This window comes from Nomascus leucogenys, chromosome 2 (genome assembly GCF_006542625.1).
Source record: "Nomascus leucogenys isolate Asia chromosome 2, Asia_NLE_v1, whole genome shotgun sequence".
In the NCBI taxonomy this organism is placed as follows: Eukaryota; Metazoa; Chordata; class Mammalia; order Primates; family Hylobatidae; genus Nomascus; species Nomascus leucogenys.
The window spans coordinates 42,412,805-42,432,770 of record NC_044382.1 but is presented as its reverse complement, the minus strand read 5'-3'; the positions used below and the strand labels follow the sequence as shown (position 1 = coordinate 42,432,770).

General features: G+C 42.8%; 1 protein-coding gene across 3 annotated transcripts in view; it reads right to left on the bottom strand.

Annotated features, from left to right (window-relative positions):
- Window positions 1-19,966, bottom strand: part of TRPC7 (transient receptor potential cation channel subfamily C member 7) — a 197,390-nt gene that overhangs the window by 82,878 nt on the left and 94,546 nt on the right. The window contains exon 3 of one of the 3 annotated variants that reach the window (XM_003266416.3): window positions 13,625-13,807. The exons of the other annotated variants lie outside the window; for them this stretch is intronic. Within the exon in view, the coding sequence (XP_003266464.2) occupies window positions 13,625-13,807 (183 nt within the window). The remainder of the gene's footprint in view (window positions 1-13,624; window positions 13,808-19,966) is intronic. 3 annotated transcript variants of the gene reach the window in all.

The following is a 19,966-nucleotide window of genomic DNA, read 5'->3' as shown; positions in this document are numbered from 1 at the left end:
TATAATTGTACTAATCTTTTTCTAAACATTAATTTGTGATTTATTCAGATGCAATTTGGAGACCAAATTATTATTTTTTTTAATTTTTTTTTATTATACTTTAGGTTTTAGGGTACATGTGCACAATGTGCAGGTTTGTTACATATGTATCCATGTGCCATGTTGATTTCCTGCACCCATTAACTCGTCATTTAGCATTAGGTATATCTCCTAATGCTGTCCCTCCCCCCTCACCCCACCCCACAACAGTCCCTGGAATGTGATGTTCCCCTTCCTGTGTCCATGAGTTCTCATTGTTCAATTCCCACCTATGAGTGAGAACATGCGGTGTTTGGTTTTTTGTCCTTGCGATAGTTTACTGAGAATGATGTTTTCCAGTTTCATCCATGTCCCTACAAAGGACATGAACTCTTCATTTTTTATGGCTGCATAGTATTCCATGGTGTATATGTGTCACATTTTCTTAATCCAGTCTATTGTTGTTGGACATTTGGGTTGGTTCCAACTCTTTGCTATTGTGAATAGTGCCGCAATAAACATACGTGTGCATGTGTCTTTATAGCAGCATGATTTATAGTCCTTTGGGTATATACCCAGTAATGGGATGGCTGGGTCAAATGGTATTTCTAGTTCTAGATCCCTGAGGAATCGCCACACTGACTTCCACAATGGTTGAACTCGTTTACAGTCCCACCAACAGTGTAAAAGTGTTCCTATTTCTCCACATCCTCTCCAGCACCTGTTGTTTCCTGATTTTTTAATGATGGCCATTCTAACTGGTGTGAGATGGTATCTCACTGTGGTTTTGATTTGCATTTCTCTGATGGCCAGTGATGATGAGCATTTCTTCATGTGTTTTTTGGCTGCATAAATGTCTTCTTTTGAGAAGTGTCTGTTCATGTCCTTTGACCACCTTTTGATGGGGTTGTTTTTTTCTTGTAAATTTGTTTGAGTTCATTGTAGATTCTGGATATTAGCCCTTTGTCAGATGAGTAGGTTGCAAAAATTTTCTCCCATTCTGTAGGTTGCCTGTTCACTCTGATGGTAGTTTCTTTTGCTGTGCAGAAGCTCTTTAGTTTAATTAGATCCCATTTGTCAATTTTGGCTTTTGTTGCCATTGCTTTTGGTGTTTTAGACATGAAGTCCTTGCCCACGCCTATGTCCTGAATGGTATTGCCTAGGTTTTCTTGTAGGATTTTAATGGTTTTAGGTCTAACATTTAAGTCTTTAATCCATTTTGAATTAATTTTTGTATAAGGTGTAAGGAAGGGATCCAGTTTCAGCTTTCTACATATGGCTAGCCAGTTTTCCCAGCACCATTTATTAAATAGGGAATCCTTTCTCCATTTCTTGTTTTTGTCAGGTTTGTCAAAGATCAGATAGTTGTAGATATGCGGCATTATTAATAATTTTATTAATTAAACTATATTTTGTATGTAAATGACTTTTCTTTTTTGTTGTTTTTAAGTAAATTAAGGTCATTACTTATGTTCTGAGTTTCCACGGACTCAGTGACAATAGTCATAGGACCTCAAGCATGAGACAAAGGACATCTAATCCACTATCACATCATGGACTGCTTTCCTATTCATCTCATTTTGATCCTCAAGAGAGCTCTGTGAGTTTCCTCAACAGCATTTAGGAATGCATCTGATCTTGAATTTGAGATTTTGTTGTATTTCAGGAAAACAAAGCTGGACGAAAACTCAGGTGCTACACATTCATTTATTCCATTTTTCAGTTATTCAGAAAATATTTTTGAGAATCTTCTACTTGCCTGGGTATGCTCTAGGCTGGGGATACAGTGGTGAGTTGCTGCCACAGAATTAAGGGAAACAGACAATAAAAAAGTAAACAAAAGAAACAAATGATATTCACTGGGATAGATAGTGGCTGATGAGGGAGGGAGCAACATGGTGACCACATTCAGATCAGGTGGTCAGGAGGTCCCTCTGAGAAGCAGGCTATGGATCTGAGACTCAAACACTGAGGATCCAGCCAGCAGAGACCTGAGGGAAAGGGATCAGTAACTTCCCTGGGCAGGAACTAGCATGGAGTGCTGAAGCAACAGAGGCAGGCTGTGCAGCTGGAGATCAGTGAGCAGGAGGGAGCTTGGTGTGAGGTGAGTTAGACAGGGAGGCAAGGGCCAGGTCATGCAGCACTTTGTAGGCCATTGTTAATAGTTGGATTTTAAGTGCTTTAGGGGGCAAAAAGATGCCAGTGTCCTGCCAAGATCCTCATTAGAAAGAAGGTGCACCCACCTCCAGCTGCTAGGGACTCACAGAAACACCCATCTCCAGAAATTCCCCAAAGCCAGAGGAAACCACTTTGCCCAGAAATGCCTAGGAGGTGATGCCCTCCCCTTGGGGCAGCCTGACATTAATGAGTGGCTGGTGTAAGTGTACAAAAGGCCAGCCCCCTTGCCTTAACATGGGACAACTCTGTGGTGCTACTCATATTCCCAGGCTCCTCACCAAGTCAAGCTGAAGTTAAGACTTTTCTGAAACCCTCTCTTAGCTTAGCTTCTTCTGCCCCATCCTGCTTCTGCCCCTTCAATGCAGGTTTCTCCCGAGATCATGCTTTTGATGAATCACTTGCAAAAACCAATAAAAACAAAAAACAAAAAAAAACCCTTGTTTCAGGCTCTGCTTCTAGCAGTGATGATTATTAGACTATGAGCTTCTTGAGGGCAGAGACTATACCTGGATTGTTCATGCTTGGGTGGAAGATTTAACTGTGGGCATGACATGATCTGATTACTTAAAAAAAAATCAGGCTGGGCACAATGGCTCACGCCTGTAATCCCAGCAATTTGGGAGGCCGAAGTGGGGAGATGGTCACCTGAGGTTGGGAGTTCGAGACCAGCCTGACCAACATGGAGAAACCCCGTCTCTACTAAAAATACAAAATTAGCTGGGCATGCTAGTGCACGCCTGTAATCCCAGCTACTCGGGAGGCTGAGGCAGGAGAATAACTTGAACTTGGGAGGTGGAGGTTGCGGTGAGCCGAGATCACGCCATTGCACTTTAGCCTTGCAACAAGAGTGAAACTCTGTCTCAAAAAAAAAAAAAATTTCACTGACTGGTGTGTGTGTGTGTGTGTGTGTGTGTGTGTGTGGTGGAGGAGGAGGAGGAGGGGGAAAGGAGAGGAAAGATGTAGGTAGACCACTTAGATGCTATTCTAATCATCCAGGCAAGATATGACTGTGGCTTGGATTACATAAATTAAAACAAAATAAGCAAAAATTTTCAACTACAATTATACTTACAAAACTCCCCTTCCATCAAGAAAATTTGCAAGTGACCTTAGGCAGATGAATGTTAATAAAAGAGTAATGCATGTGGTACATATTGGGAGAAATATTTGAAAGATCAAATGCTCATTAAAACTCTAAATTCATATACGAGCATCTGGTAAAGAAGTAATGAGATAGAAATGTGTAGATGGTCTTTAGCTGAACTATCAGAGTTAGTCACAGATCCTTGGGGAAGATTGTAATTTCTAAGATCTGTTTGACTTTGGGATAAAAGTGACAATTTGAAGATGGCTTTTGTTGTTCTTTCCACTTTGGGCTAGTAAATGCATCTGATTTGTATCTATTTCTTGTGGGGCATTGGGGGATTTATGTTCTGCCATTGAATGCTCCTCAAATTCCTCTCTTCCTATTAGCCCCCAAATCAGGATGTAATAATACTCAAGCTCTGACTATCTTAGCAAATGCAGCACAGTAAGAACATAATGATTGGTATATAAGCTAAGTCTATGTGGCTTAGGAGACATGGTAACCAAGAAGAAGAAAAATGCTTTAAAGGATTATCCTTTCATGCAGCTACTTAGGTATTGAAACAACTGAAAAAAGGTAGCAAAACAGGCAAAAAGCAATAGTTTTCTGTCCTGTCGTGACAACTCTTACTTTGAGGATCTGAAATATCTTTTGTAAATTCACAGTAGCATCTGCACATTAGGGAAAGTTATGTCAGGTGATTTACAGAATGCCTGGAGAAAGGTGAAGAGGAGCATCAGGCATTTTGTCCCTTTCCACCCTCTAAAGCTGAGCTGGCAGGGTGTGGATATGGGGCAGCAATTCAGGCTCATGAGTGGAGGGAGCACTCCTGAGACCCACTGTGGAGCCTTTAACAATCTGAGCTCCCCACAGGAGGCAAAGGTCCCACTGTTTCTCCTTGACTGTGCAGGGCCACACTGGAAGCGACTTGTCTCTCTGCTTCATCTCTAATACAACCAGGCTTATGGTGGTAATTTTAGAGATGGACTACCACCATAAGTGGATGACTGATGCTTTTAACACCAATGGATTCTAACAGTGTTTGGCAACTACCGGGCAACTACCAGGCCAGAACTGGTGTTGAGGCTTTCCTGGATAGCTCTTTTCCAGAGTGACAAACCCCAAAGGGACACGGGTCGGCAATGAAGGACATGGAGATGATAGCCCCATACTCTAGGGCCAGCCTGGAACATCATCTGGATTGTTTACATAGGCTTTTAATCCCAAGGGATTAAAAGGGCAGTTACAGGTACTTAGAGAAGCATTAAAGCCTCCAGCTTCCCACTGAACACACCATCTATCTATTCACTGTGGGGGCTGCACATTGCATGCGGGGCATGTACTGTTCTCAGCCTTCAGAGATCTAGATGAACCAAGAGTCCACCACCCAAGAGCTTCATCTCTTCAAAATGTAGAATCATTAAAGAGCCTTTAAAAAACACCAATTGCTGTGCTCCTACCCCAAAGAATTGGATTACAAATTCTGTGGATGTGGTCCAGGCATTTTTTTTTTTTTCTGAGACAGAGTTTCACTCTTGTTGCCCAGGCTGGAGTGCAGTGGTGCAGTCTCAGCTCACTGCAACCTCTGCCTCCTGGGTTCAAGCAATTCTGCCTCAGCCTCCCAAGTAGCTGGGACTACACGCACCCACCAGCATGCCCAGCTAATGTTTGTATTTTTAGTAGAGATGGGGTTTCATCATGTTAGTCAGGCTGGTCTCAAACTCCTGACCTCAGGTGATCCACCCGCCTTGGCCTCCCAAAGTGCTGGGATTACAGGCATGAGCCACTGCACCGAGCCCAGGCATTTTTTTTTTTTTTTGACAAATCATAGTTGTATATATTTATGGGGTACAATGGATGTTTTGATATATGTATACAATATGTTATGATTAAATCAAACTAATTAACATATTTATCACCTTGCTTACCTATCATTTCTATGGTGAGACATGAAAATTTACTTTCTTACTTATTTTGAAATATATAATACATTTTTATTTATTATAGTTACTGTGGTGTGCAATAAATCTCAAAATCTATTCCTTCTGTCTCTCTGAAACTTTGTACTCTTTGATTGACAACTCCCCATTCCCTCCCTCCCCACTGGTAACTATGATTCTACTCTCTACTTCTATGAGTTCAACTTTACTAGATTCCATATATAAGTGAGATCATGTGGTATTTGTCTTTCTGAGGCTGAGGCACTGGTGCTTTTTTTGGTTTGTTTTTTATAAAGCACCCAAGTGGTTTCATTCATCAGTTAAGTTTTGGAACCCCTGGTCTAGAGCAATACAACACATCCTTGGATAACTATAATCCTTGCATTCAGGGCCTGACAGTTAAGAGACTATAGCCTGGATCCTGAAAACAGCCAAGAGGTTCTCAACAGGGAATTATTTGTCCCCCTCCCCCTTCCTCCAAGGACATTAGAGACAGTGTCTGGAGACGTTTTTGGTTAACACAAGCTGGGGGTAGGGTGCTACTGGATAGAGTCCAGGGATGCTGCTAAACAGCCTATAATGCACAGGGAAGTCCTCACAGCAAGGAATTCTCTGGCCCAAAGTGTTAAGGTGCCGGGCTTGAGAAATGTTGACTTAGCCTTAAGTGTAGTTCTGCTTAGAAAACCAGTATGGCAAATAGTTTCCATTGGCTAATTTGTTATGCACCTACCATGTTCTAGGTACATTGCATGTGTTCTAAACATTAACTATTATTTATTAGACACTGTAATTTATTCGTATTATATGGATGAGAAAATCAAGGCCCAGAGACCAAATAACTTGTCTAAACCACATGACTAGCAAGTGAAGAACTTGGGACTTGAACACGCACAGTCGGGCTCCTGGACACGACACTACACTGCTGCCCCGCAGTTTCTATTTTCCTTCTCCTGGGAGTTTTTCCAGGCAGAAAAGGGATCACGATTCATATTTACATATATACATGCTGGAATCATTCTTTCTCTTCTGAAGTTTTTCTCCTTGAGAAAACAAAACTTCCTCATGTAAAAGATAGCCCTTCTGAGCCAGGAGATTAATGGATATTGATCATTTTTGTGGCATGTGGCCAGGCAAGATCCACGGAAGTGCTTAGAGGAATTCCCAAAGAGGAAGATGATTGATGCTTTTGACACCAGCGGATTCCAACAGTGTTTGCCAACTACTGGGCATCCTGCAGTGCAGTTTGGGGTAGTGCCTGACCAGCCAGACTGTGTTTGTGACAACTCTGTTCTTCTTAAGTCTGAGCATCTGTTAAAACGATGCCTCAGCAGGAAAACACAGTAGGAGAACGTCTGCTCAGGGCATGTGAGCGTCTGACTGGCCTCTCAGATGTCCTCTAGAAAGCCCTGATGTCCCCAGGTCCCCTTTGCTCACTGGCCCTGCCTGCGCTTTGTGCAGACAGAGGAAATGAAACAGAGCCCAGCAGAGGGCATCTGCCCTCTCTTGAGTGTTCCTACCCGTGGTCACTGCACTAGGGAGAAGATGTCAGCCAGTTGTGCAGCTACGGCTGTCATTGTTCTCTCTCTGAGCACATATTTAGGCCAGAAGGCCCTTTAGGATTGGAGCAGTGTCCACTGTGTCTGTGAGCTCCCTGCAGGCCAGCAGACTAAGAAACTTATTTTATGTCCCATATCAGCAAGTGGAGGACTTCAGCAGTCAGGCTCCCAGCCATAACAGTATACTGCTACCTGACAAATTCTATTAATACTTTCATCTGCTAGGAGTTTTTCCAGGTAGAAAAATGGTCCATTCATGGCATGACTGAATAGAAGGAGGCAAGGGACTTCTGATAGAGTAAGAGGCGCTGGCCCAACTTTAGAGCTAGGGGCAATGTGGGTTGAAATGGTCCCCCATTCCCTCCTCTCTAAGCTTGCCCTTTTCTCCTTGGCATTCTGCTCTGAGGGGAACTTTCCAAGTGCTGTGCCCTGTGGGAACATTTTGTGTGCTCCTGGCCCATGACTATGAAAGAATCTTGAAGTTGATGGCAGGGAACTGAGGTTTATGGAGGACATTGACTTTCTGTGTTACCATCATTTGTGGAGATCTTCCACTTTTATTAAAAATGCAGTCTATTGCCAAAGAATTTCAATCCCCAGTATTGGCAGGCCTATCAGACCTACTGCTCAGCTCCCTCTCCCATCTCCCACAGAATTTTTCCCAGTTTTTTACTTTCTTCAGGCTGCTTCTACCTCAGAGGGTGATTCTGTGTCCTATTGACAGAGAAGTTGAAGCTATCAATACGAATTCCCTCAACTTTTCTCCCATGGTAATCAATAGTACTAGCTGCCAAATAGCGCCAGGATTATGCTTCCTGGTCCTTCTTGTGAAGGGGTAGGAGGCATGACTAACTCTTCACTATGAGTGGCGAGCAGAAACAATGTGTTTCACATCCAGGTGAAAGCACGCAATTGCTGGAGTGCAATTTCCCAAAGCCGAGTGACCCTCTGGCATGCAGGAAACATTTAAGAGGGTGGTTCTTCTATCAGCCGGGATTCCTGAGGGAATTCAGTTCCAAATGGAAATAAGATGAGCGATAAATAAACTTACTTTTGTTAAAAGCCACTATGACTTCAGTTTTGTTTGTCAACATAATGTAACAGCCTATCTTGGCTAATATCCTGTCTCTTTCACATAAAAAACTTGCTCCATCTTCACCCACCCTGTTTCCTTTCCAGCTTTTTCAGAAGAGCTGTCTCTCCATCTATCCTAATCTTTACAACCACTCCTGATTAAGGTCCTCTAATGGCTCCCCATTGTTCTTTAGAAAAATAATAAAAAGATTAAAATCCTTAGGGAGATCTACAAGGCTCACATGGTCTGTCTCCTGCCTGCATCCTTACAGACTCAGTCACACCCAGTCCTCCCAAGGCCCAGCTTGGCCCGTTCACCCTCTTTCAGTTCCTCTTATACACCATGTCTCTTCTCACCACAGGGCCTTTGAACATGCTTTGAACATGTCCTTTCTACCACAAATGCCCTCCCCACCTCAGAGGGAACCTCTGAAATTCCAGGGTTTTGTTCACTTTCCTCATTTTTTAGCTTTAAGAGCAAACACGAACTTTTCAGTGAGTGAATGACTAAAAATCGTAGGGGAATTTTTAAAAAAATACAACAGTGTGAAGGAAAAGGGAACTATGTAAGTGAGGGAGAGCGAGTGGGTCCTCTCCACCCTCTGCACTTTGTTCCCTTCCCACGGTCCTGTCCCAGGTCTTTATTGTACTTGAGACTAGCTTTCTGAGCCAGGAATAATCCAGGGAGCCTGGCAGAGCCAGGAAAAGGCACCTCAACATTTCAGGGTCTGGAAGGCTCAGGAGGAGTGGAGCTGGCTCTTGAGGAGGGTGGAGATCTCCTCGGTTGGAAGGAAAGATGGCTGGCACCAAGAGCAGAGGCCCCCAAACAAAGCTGCATCCCAAGATGCTAGAACTGCGGCCACCTGCAAGTCTGAAAGAGGTCACAGGTGTGAACGCTATTTTGCTCAGCTGGTGAAGTACTTAAGAGACTTCCCCCACCCCACTGCAAAGGCTACTGCTATTACAGTCGTGAGACACCTGTCCCATTTCACTCACTAGACTGGTAACTCTTTGAAGGTAAGACTGTGTTTTATTCTGCTTGGGTCCTTGGAAGGCCGAGCTCAGTGTCTGTAGACCTTATAGGGGTGGTGGTTAAGACAATTTGTCAGATGGAACTAATCACCCTTGTTGGTGATACAGCCATGCCTGCCTGATAATATATATGCTTTCTGCCGTGAAGTAATATATTTTGGAAAATAATATTCACATATTTTCCTTTTTTTCCCCCGGTAGCAGGCCTTTGCTTAGTAGTGTCCAAAAGATGCTCCATCTCCTTTATAGGTAGAGTTAAGGCTTCTCTCATGCAAAACCGGACTCTCTGGGTCTCTTTGCCCCACTCTCCTAGAGGACTGATACGCACAAAGTTCCCTTGCAGTGAATAGGAGATCCCACCTGATCCTCATTAAGGCAGAGTGGGGTCAGGAAGGAGGAGGGAATGGTGTAGGGGAAAGAAGGGAAAAGGTCATCCCTGTAAGCCCAGAGATGAGAAAGCAATCTGGAGGAGAGAGAGGGAGGGATGAGAGTGTGTATTCTGTTAGACAAATTGAGTAGAGTGCCAACAACTCTGTCTGGGTCTCTGTTCCCCATCAGTAAGCACTGACCACATGGCAGACACTGGGGTCCCTTCATAACTGCAGCCTGAGTCCAGCTGGGCCTAAACTGGGATTCAGAGGCTGGTTAGGTTGGTTCCCAGTTGTTGGGGCTGGAAGTTTCCTCAGCATGTGTTTAGAGTTGATATGCAGTAGAAGGAAAAGGCCTTTAAGAAGGATAGTTAGGCATGATTCCCGGAGGACAGAGACAGAGTTAGAGAAGATTGCAAGGTGTTTGGCTCTGCAGGGGAAGGCCAAGGCCAGTTTATGTAGAGAGGCTGCAAGCCGATGCTGGAGGGGTGGTTTTCTTTGGCTGCGGAGCATAAGCAGAGTCCTTCTGAGCTTAGGAGTGACTCAGTATGGGGAAGGGTCGTATCCCTGAGTTTTCATGAGGCAAGCTTGGCTTCTTCAGGGACTGTGGCCTAGAGGGGCTGGGATGCACTGAGGTGGGTAAGATAAATGTCCTAAAGTAATGTAGGCATTGACTGTGAGCTATGTGTGTGTTAATACTGCCTCATTTATACCCATCGGCTACTGAAGCCTGGAGATATTTGAGGCACAAATGGTTTATCTCATTTAATTCTCATTATAACCTATGATATAGGCATTATTATTCCAACTTTCCTGATGAGGAAAGTGAGACAGAGGCAAGGCTGAGTAATTTGCTCAAGTGACCCCATTAATAAGTGTTTTGACCCGGGACTGACTTCAATAGGCACCTCTCAGCTACATCTCCAATTCTGCTTCCCAGAAACCATGCTTGACATTTCGAAGACACACCCACTTGGGTTACTGGGGAGGCTGAGTGCCCTCTTAAGGCAGAAGTCATGGGGGAAAAAACATGTCCTCACAACACTTTTGGTATTTTGGAAGGAATTTTAGGCTTTATGAATGATGTCCTTTCCCAGGGAGACATTTCTAGCATTCTCTGGGGAGATAACAAACGACCACTAGGGAATTAGAAGAACCCTAGAGTCCCAAGAAGGGGAGTCATCACTGAATGACAGCAATGATGCTTCCTTTTGGAGCTGCAGAGAACTTTATAGTTTCTAGAGCATTTCCTCTCATATCAGTTCATTTGGAAGTTCACACACACACACACACACACACACACACAATATCTGTGAAGCAAAAGCTCATATGTCCATTTTGCAAATGGGGAATGAAACTCAGAGAGCTTCAATGACTTGCCCAAGACCACAGGGTTAGGAGAATCAGGCTAGAAACCTGGTCAACAGAAAGCCAGTTCAGGATTCCTTCCCTTTAACAGCTACTCCCTGGAACCATGGTGGGTGACTTATCTTCATCTAATGGAGGCTGGTGCTGTGACTTAGCCAGCCAGAGGTCCAGACATTAGGGTGATGCCTGAAGATAATCAAACATTCATATGAGAGACACGATCCAGAGTGCAGTACCAGCCACAGAGCAGCACCACCTTCATTCAAATCCTGGCATTTCAGACATAGAGGCTGATTATAGATTAGTTTCCTAAAGACTGATACATGAAAAACTAGTTTCAACATGAGAAGAAGCCTGTGGTCATGTAATACACATTGTATCCTTCATCTATTAGAGTAGTGATTCTTTCTTTTTTTTTTTTAAATAGAGACAGGGTCTTGCTATGTCCCCCAGGCTGGTCTCAAACTCTTGGCATCAAGCAATACTCCTGTCTCAGCTTCCCATAGTGTTGGCATTACAGGCTTAAGCCACTGCGTGATGCATATTGAAGGCTCTGTAATATCTTTAAGAAAAACAGAAAACAAAAAACAAAACCTGTTTGACTGTTTAACTAAAGGTTTCCAAATTTATCTGAACACAAAATCTTTTTTTTTAAGGTAATACCTATTAGCAGCCCATGGAACTGATAAGAACAACTTGTTTTCTTAAGTCGCTGAATTAATGGGTTGATTTTATGCCATGTGGACAGAATCTTGGAAATGTTTTATGGTTTTATATTCAAGCCTGAAGCCTCAAGAGATGTCTGTCTGTCTATCTATCTATCTATCTATCTTTCTATCTAAGTTGTAAAGGGCAGTGCATTTATAAGTAGGTCTTGCTGCTAGTTATTTCATAACTTGAATCCTCAGGGATAGATTGTGCTCATGCAAGTATGCTAAAATTCATAAACTAAAAATGGAAGCCCATTGTAATATTAATAAGACTTTTAAATATTGGTTAGTTTCCTGTTAATTCATGAAGAATAAATGTCAAGGAGAGCTATGAGTCTGTCTGCTGTTGCATGATGGCATACAAGGTTTGAGAAAATGTATCCCTTGAAGGTCTTAGAAATGAGCAGGGTTGACATTTTATGCAGGTCATTTATCATCTTCCTACCTATGGATTACAGCAGACACTTGACATTCATGATGATTTCCTGAGACCTTATGACTTCTTTTATTGGCAAATACCACTGGAGCCAGTCATTTCCCTCATGAAACATTTTAATTCTGACCCAAACTATCATGTTCATGGAGGGCTTCATTTCTTCCTTCTCATTCATCCTAGGGCCATTTTGAACTTGGTAATTGACAAAAGAGGACATATTGTTATGAGGTGGGGGCCAGACTTCTGGACTAACTGAGTAACTCCTCCATGTCAGTTTTGCTAGGAGATTTGAATTTATGTTTCAGAAAAATGGTGAATGCCCACATGCCATGGACTGTTGAAGTTGTGCATAATTAGCCAAAACTGAATATAAATCTGCAAATGCCAAGCATCTTCTTTTGTCTGGTTTTTAGACATCTTCCATCTTCACCATGAGCTGGGAGGCAGGAGGATAATCTGGCTTCAGGAAGGAATCAAATGTTTGTAGTTCTGGGAACTCCAGCTCATTTTTACCACTGCCTGACAGCCTCCACAGCAGGGTTTGTTTGAACCCCAAGGGCAAGGATATCTCAGCAGCTTCAGGGAGTGACTGCGTACTTTGGTGAAAAGCCCCAGCGAGCCCTTGGTTTAAGCTAAAAGGTGAGTTTTCCCGAGCTGAGTAAATAGGATTGTACTGTGCTTGAAACTGCAGCCCGATTCTCCCAACTTCCAACAACACTGTGCTTTCTAATATTAATCTCTAAGGCCACCTTTCCCATGGACCATCAATTTCATCTTTGAGCTCAGAGTCTTAGGCAAAAGTTGTTTTTCTTAAAATTTGTGATTATTATAATATCAAAGTAAAAGGGCAGGAAGATTTTATCAAACTTGGAAGCTCTCCCTGGATGAATTTCACAGATATATATATGGTTGTTGAAGGCACAAATTAAGACACACACAAATTAAGATAATCAGGAAACAGAAGGAATGCCCAGAGGCCAGTCTGGGGGCTTTAAAAATACCATTCAGTTTTGATCAGGTGAAAAAGCTGAAAACATTAAAACCCCTCAAAGACCAATCAGCTCCTTTGCTTATGTGGGAAGCACATTGATATTTAAACATGTGGATCTCTGGAATGCTCTAATTTTCATCAGGATGAGTAATGTCATCTAATAAAAGAGCAGATTCTAAAGAATCCAGAGTAGATCCAAAGTGGGAATATAATTTACTTTTGCTCCTTATAATCTTAATCTGAGTAGCCACTATGGGTCTGAGGGCTACTGGTGACCACAGCCATTAAACACACTTTGATGTCTATTGAGGAGGTGGCATGAGTTTACTTTTGGGAAAGTCTACTTGAGCTTCCTTAGGGCTTTCATATGCCTTTGGGGTGCAATTCTTCTAAGCTTCCCAGGGCTGTTGATCCCATAAGCTCTTTACATTAATACATTTTCTGCACTACTAGTCCTCAGGCACACAGAGGAAGCCCAATAAATGCTTTTGAAAGATCTGAGTTCCATGTTTCTCGTGAAGACTTGGGAACTGGGTTGCTAACTGATAGGAGCCCTCGCGGTGACATTGTCCCTGCCAGTGGGTTGAGGCTGAAGATCTCTTCTGCCGTCCAGGCTGAAGGCCTGCTCAGGGACTGACTCATGCTTCTGCTCTCTCTCCTGGTGGGCTGGGAGCTGAGGTGGGAAGGGATGGTGGAGGGGATCCTAACAGCCCTGTGAAGCTGACATCTAGCTCCCTGTCTAAAGAGAATCTGGGTGTCATCATGGTCACCCTGCGGGAACCTAAAACAGACGTGAGCAAAAAGCAAGGCCAGCAGCCCCGAGAGGAGAGTGAGATGGCAAGACCAGGAGAGATGGGGGAGCTTACCTTCTTGACTTCATATTTAATGGCGAGTTTGATCCGGCTCAGACTTGGACGGTGGTGGTCGGACCAGACTTGGAAGTTCACATCACCGTTTAAAATTGCTTCCACCTCTTCTGTGTCTCGGCACAGGTCCAGCACGCCCACTACAAAATCCTTGCATTGCATAGATAACTTCCTGTAATCGTTCTAACAGAATAAAGAGAAATCAGCGGTATGTCACACGGAGCCCCGCAGATTGGCTTGCCCAGCATAGCAGTGTCGATCAGCAACTGCTCACCACATGTGAGCTTATGGAGCACATTGGATGCACTTATGGAAGGCAGCAGGATGTGCTGGGTGCAGAAGGTGGGGCAATTTCTCTTGACACGTGACCTGAAGGACATTTTCTCTAAGTCAGCATGTGCGAAGGTGTGGTCCATGGGCCACCTGCATCAGAGTCACCTTAGGTGCGTGCTAAAGTTGCAGATTCCCAGGTCCCACTCTAGACTTAGTCAGAATACCTGGTGGTGGGGCCAAGAAATCTGTTTTTTAACTTTGCTCTCTAATGATGTGGATGCCTGCCACAGCCCATCCTGGGCTCCTTCAAAATGGCAGTTTTCTATGCCCAATTCTGAGTCAGTTCTGAGTGAGGAATAATAAGGACATGAACTTTTAAGGCTGATGTAAATAACATTTCGCTCATTTACCACCAATCTATATTGGTGACTGCTGCACACAGGAATTTTACTGGAAAGATGGATAATATGCTAAAATTGGAAAAAAAAATTGCACAGGTGTGCTTTTTTGTGTGCCAGAAAATCGGCTTGTAAATTATACATTTAAAAATCAAATGTAATTTAACTTTAAAAGGATCTTTTCTTACTAGAAATCCTTTTGTATGGCAAATCATGGCTCCTTAAATCACCTGCCTGTTGAATAAACATTTTTAGCCCTTGACCTTGTTGTTGTTGTTTCATCTTTTTAATGAGCTGCTTCCAGATTTCTCTCTTCCTTTCCCTAGGTATAGCTGTCTGAATGTCTTTGAGAGGCTAACTTCGTTTCCTAGTGACATGTCAACTTCTCTTTCCCCTAAACAAACTGCTTACGTTCTAGATAATGATCCAAAATGTTGGACAAAGAATGTTTGATGTTACCTCATACCCCTCCTCCCCAAAAATATTTTCCCTCGGAGGCCTCCTTGCTGGTTTCTTAGTTGAAAAGAGTCTATTCAGAAAGTACACAAGAGCCAAATGTCACTTTCAATGTTAATCAATGTCAACAACCCTCAGACTGCTAGAAAGTAGTTGGTAAACAGGACTGTGGTTGTGCTTTTCCAGAACATGGATTCCTAAGCCAATAGTTGGAAGCCTGGCAAACTGCAGAAGCTCAGCCATTTTTCTGAGTTAATGATTCTTGTCTCCTTCCAGGGTTGCTGTATCAAAACGTCACTTTGCATTAGAGAAAGAGGTAAGTAAGTGCTTGTTTGCTGGGAAAAGGGAAAAGATCAAGAAAATATTTTCAGATGAGAGTAGCTATCCTTCGTTTTTATATATAATTTAGGTAGAAGAAGGGAGTTTCAGAAATTCTGGGTGGAAAAATGACCTCTCAGCTCAGGCATGTAAGAAACTTTTGGGGTTCTAGGTTTTGGTACCTAGCACAGAGCTGGTCTGAAGTGTTAGGATTGGAAGAGCCATGCTCTACATTCCTCCAACCCTAACACTCACCCATCTGCCATTCACTCATTCATTCATTCATGAATGCGTTCATTCATCACTGAGAACCTACTACGTAGCGGACAATGGAAAATGAGTAGTGAACAAGGCAAGTCTTTGAGTAGTGTGAGGGAAGAGGAGGCTTGAGTTCTACCCTCAAATTTGCACAAGAGCAAGGCTAAGTGAAACTTGCTCAGATCTTTTCCTGGCTAATATATTCTGCATAGCACTGATAAGCCAGAGGTATGAGGCTCAAGGTACACTGGGCTCAGCAACATGGACAAGGTGAATCACCTCACCACATGGACCCATTCAACTCTGGCATCTCCTCTGTGGCAACTCAGGTTCCTTAACTTTCCAGCCCCCACCCCATAACTTTATTACCCCTTTTCTGAGAACAAAGAATCTCTGAATGTTAACGCCTGTTACCAGTAAAACAGACACTGCCCTGTTGGCTAGAACATACCTCATTTCTTGAGGGAAACTCCTGCCTAGAGCTGAAGTCATGGGTGGGTATAGGAGAGAAAGTGAAAAGGACTTGATCCAGCTCTTGTCCCAGGCTCCACATGCTAGGAGCTAGTCAGGCTGTATTGCCCAGAGTTTCCTTACATATCTGGGTTCAGTGCAGTTCAGAACAGAAGGTGACACTTCATTAGAGACTGTCACTTCCCTGGGCTCTTTCAGCCAGCCTGCCATCAATAGGAGAGGCAACAGAGCAGCCAAAGCAGGTAATTTGCATTTTGCCTTCTGTATTAGACACTTGGGCTGGAAGGCAATAAGCCTTCTGCTGTCTGCAGTTGGCTAGAGGGGATCGAGAGATCCCAGGCCTGCCAGGAAGAAGGAGATGACATGTACATGAATGGAAGCAGAGAGGGCCACTGATGAACATCTCTTGGGAATTGTGATGATTATAATTTATTGAGCCAAACCTGAGCTCATTAGCCTTCCAAGACACACTCCTCACTGTAATTGGAAGGAGACGACATACACCCTCAAGACTTCATAGGTGCCCTTTACATTTTTTAAAAATATTCCTGAACACTGAGGTCTGCCAGACCTAATGGGTGACAGGTGCTCTACCTGCATTATCTCATTCAGTCCTTATAAAAACCCCACAGTGGAAGGCTGATCACCATTTCCAACTTCCAGATGAGGAAAGTGAGACCCGAGAGATAAAGTAACAGGCAGATCTATGTTCTTCCTTATATTAGCCACTGATCTCTAGGTCCCTCTCTCACCTTCCTTGGATATTTAGCCTGTCTCACATCAGTCTCCCAACATGACTGCATTGTTATTCTTGATGGTTTCACTAGCCTGGAAGATGACCCTCACATTCCCTGCCCTTTCATTTCCTTGAGAGCCCATTTTCTGATGACCTTATTCCCAACTCAAACTCAGCCATTGACTCTCTTAGTTATTCCAATAACTGCAGATCCTTCCCTACCCCAACTTCAACTGTCCTTTCTCTAACCACCACCTCCTATATGTCCAGCTCACTCCCTCTGGGACCCCAACTCCAGCAATCCTTTGATTCCACCTTCTCTACAGCCACTGACTGTATCTCCTTTTCACTGTTTTTTTTTTTTTTTATCCACTTTATGTCACTGTCTCTCTCCTTGCAGAGCTGATATTTCATGGTCAATGAAAGGGTCTCTTGTCCTTCTTTTATTCCAATGTCCCCACTGGATAAAAGCCTGACCTTGGTTGAGTCTAACGCTCTACCAGTGTGTTCTTGCCTCTGCACAGTGAATGTGACTGAGAACACACAGCTGATCATTGTGCTGTCAATTCACTACCTCCAGCCTCAAGTCATCCTTAGTGCTCTTGGGCAGTTTACTCTCCTACTCTCCTAAATAGTCATTTCATATATTCTTCTTTCCTCAGTCCTCTAATATCTCCTTCTCCTCCTCTCAGATGAGGACCTCGTTTCCTATTTTATCAAGAAATAGAAGTCATCAGAAGAAAAGTCCCACATGTTCACACCTACATGCGTCTCTGCTCCTGCACTCTGTTCCCTCCTCTGGCTGTGAATGAACTGCCTCTGCTCCTCTCCAAGACCACCTCCTCTGCTTATGTGCTGGATATCAACCTCTTTTGGCTACTCAAGGATGTGGCAATCTTCCTTTCTCTCTCCTGAATTCTCAATTTCTCCCTTTCCCTACTTGCTCATCATACAAACATGCTGTTATTTCTCTTGTTTTAAAAAGAAATTTCTCTTGACCCCACTTCTCCCTTCAATGACTACTCCCTTCTGTCTAATTTTATAGCAAATCTCTTTAGTAGGGTTGTCTATATTCATGTCTCCATTTTGCCCTCCTCGTACCCTTTCTTGTCCCCTTCAGTAAGGCTTTCCCCTCCACTGACTACTGTGACTGTTCTTGTCAAGGTCATAAATTACGTTCATGTTGCTAAATTCAATGGTTGGTTCCCAGTCCTCTTTTTACATGACCTACCAAGTGCTTTAACATGGCTGATCACTTCCTTCTCCTTGATACATATTCCTCACTTGGCTTCCAGAATAACATACTCTTCTGTCTTTATCTTTTTTCTGAATGACTACTTTTTGCATTCTTTGTTAATTCATTTTCATCTTCCTTACAATTTAATTTTTGGAATTCCCCAAACTGTGTCCAGCCATTGGAATTCTTCTTTTATCCATTTACACTGATTGCCTTATTGATTTTATCTAGTGTTATGAATTTCAATACCACCCATACACTGGAGAGTCCGAAATGTGTATCTTTCACCCACTTTTCTTCTCTGTATCCAATTACCAACTTTATATCTCCACTTGGATGTCTAATAGGCATTTTGAACTTCATAAAACTAACTCTGGATCTAGTCTCCTACCTTATTTAGTATTCCCTATTCTTTCAGTTGTCCTAGACAAACAAAAAAAAATCTTGAATTTATCCTTGATTGCTACCTTCCTTTCATAACCCACATATAATTTGGTAGCAAATCCTGCAAGTTCTACTTGCCAAATATATCCATACCCTGACTTCTTTTCACCAATTTTACTATTTCTACCTTGGTCCAAACCATCATAATCTATTGCTTGGACTAACCCTAGAAACTCCCAACTGGTCTCTCCAACTCTGTCCTTTTCCTGTGTAGTTGATTCTCAATACACCAGGCAGAGGAATACTTAGAAAAAGTAGTCAGATCCTGGGACTTCTCTGTACACTCACTCCAAAGGCTCCCTATCCAAAGTAAAAGTGGGGTCATCAGTCACTGATCTCTGGGTCACTCTCTCACCTTTCTTGGAGATTTTAGTTCCTGTCCCACATCATTCTCCCAACATTACTGCTGTTGTTATTCTTAGTGGTTTCAAAATCCTGGAAGATGACCCACTACCTACACTATCCTCCAGCCTCCCCATTTTCTCCCTGATTTTATTTCCCGGGGGTCTCCCCCGGACTCAGTCTACTCCAGCCACTCTGGTGTCCCTGCTATTCTTCAAACACACTTGGTGTGGACCAGACCTTTACACTGGCTATTCCCCTTGCTTGGACTCCTCTTTCTCCAGATACCTCCATGAACAACTCTTAAGCCTTCTCTGACTATCTTTTAAAAAAAGTGTGGCTCCTCCACTCCTCATTACCGTTCCCTGCTTTTCCTTTCTGTTTTCTTCATAGTACTTATGACTGCCTGATGTACTATATATTTTACTTATTTTTGTATTTATTGTACATGTCTCCCACTAGAATATAATTTTCTTGAGAGCATGGATTTTTTCTGTGTCATTCACAAATATATCCTGAGATCTTAGAACATTTCCTGGAGCATGGTGAGCACTCAGTAAGTTACTTGTTTAATTAACTGGAACAGTGAACTTGCCTAGGATGACACAGCTACTAAGTGATACAGCCAAGATTCAAAACAGGTTGGTCTGACTCAAATCCTGATCTTTCCCTCTCATCCTGTTGCCTCTTGGGGAGCAGTGTGTTTCCTTCTATTTGGCATACTTGAGGCTCAATTGTGCTGACTCTCAACTAACTTGGGGAAAACAAAATGTGGGTAGGGATAAGGATATATGAATTCCTGACAGATTCTATAGTATGGTCAGTAAGTGCACAGGTTTTGCAGTCAGAAGGACCTGGAATTGGAATTCTTATTTTACTACTTGCCAGTAAATTGATAAGTGGAATTGATAAGTTTCCTATTGATAAAATTGATAAGTGGAGCAAGCCATTTAACTCTTACGCATCGCAGTTTTCCATCTGTACTAAGGTACACACTGTTCAATCATTCAGAGAATTCAACACCAAAATCATGTCAAATGCTCAGGATAGTTAATAATAAATAACACAAATAACAAGATAAAAACTTAAAAACTGATAATAAAAATAAGCATGTAAATGGCAATCTACGTGATTTCAAACTCCTGATCTCTTGCCATTTGTGGTTTATAATTACTGGAGTGGGAGTAAGACTGGCCCATGGGTAGGAGGAAAACAAAAAAATACTGGATAAACTCTTGATTCATCTTTCTTGCACTCCAGATAAAATCTGTAAATTGGAGTGCCTTACAAATGGACTGATGTAGTATATAAGCTTTTGAGACTGAGTTCTTTCCCTCAGCATGATCACTTTGAGCAAGTCAATTTTTCTATTTCACATCCACTATATGGATGTATTAGTTTGTTGATCT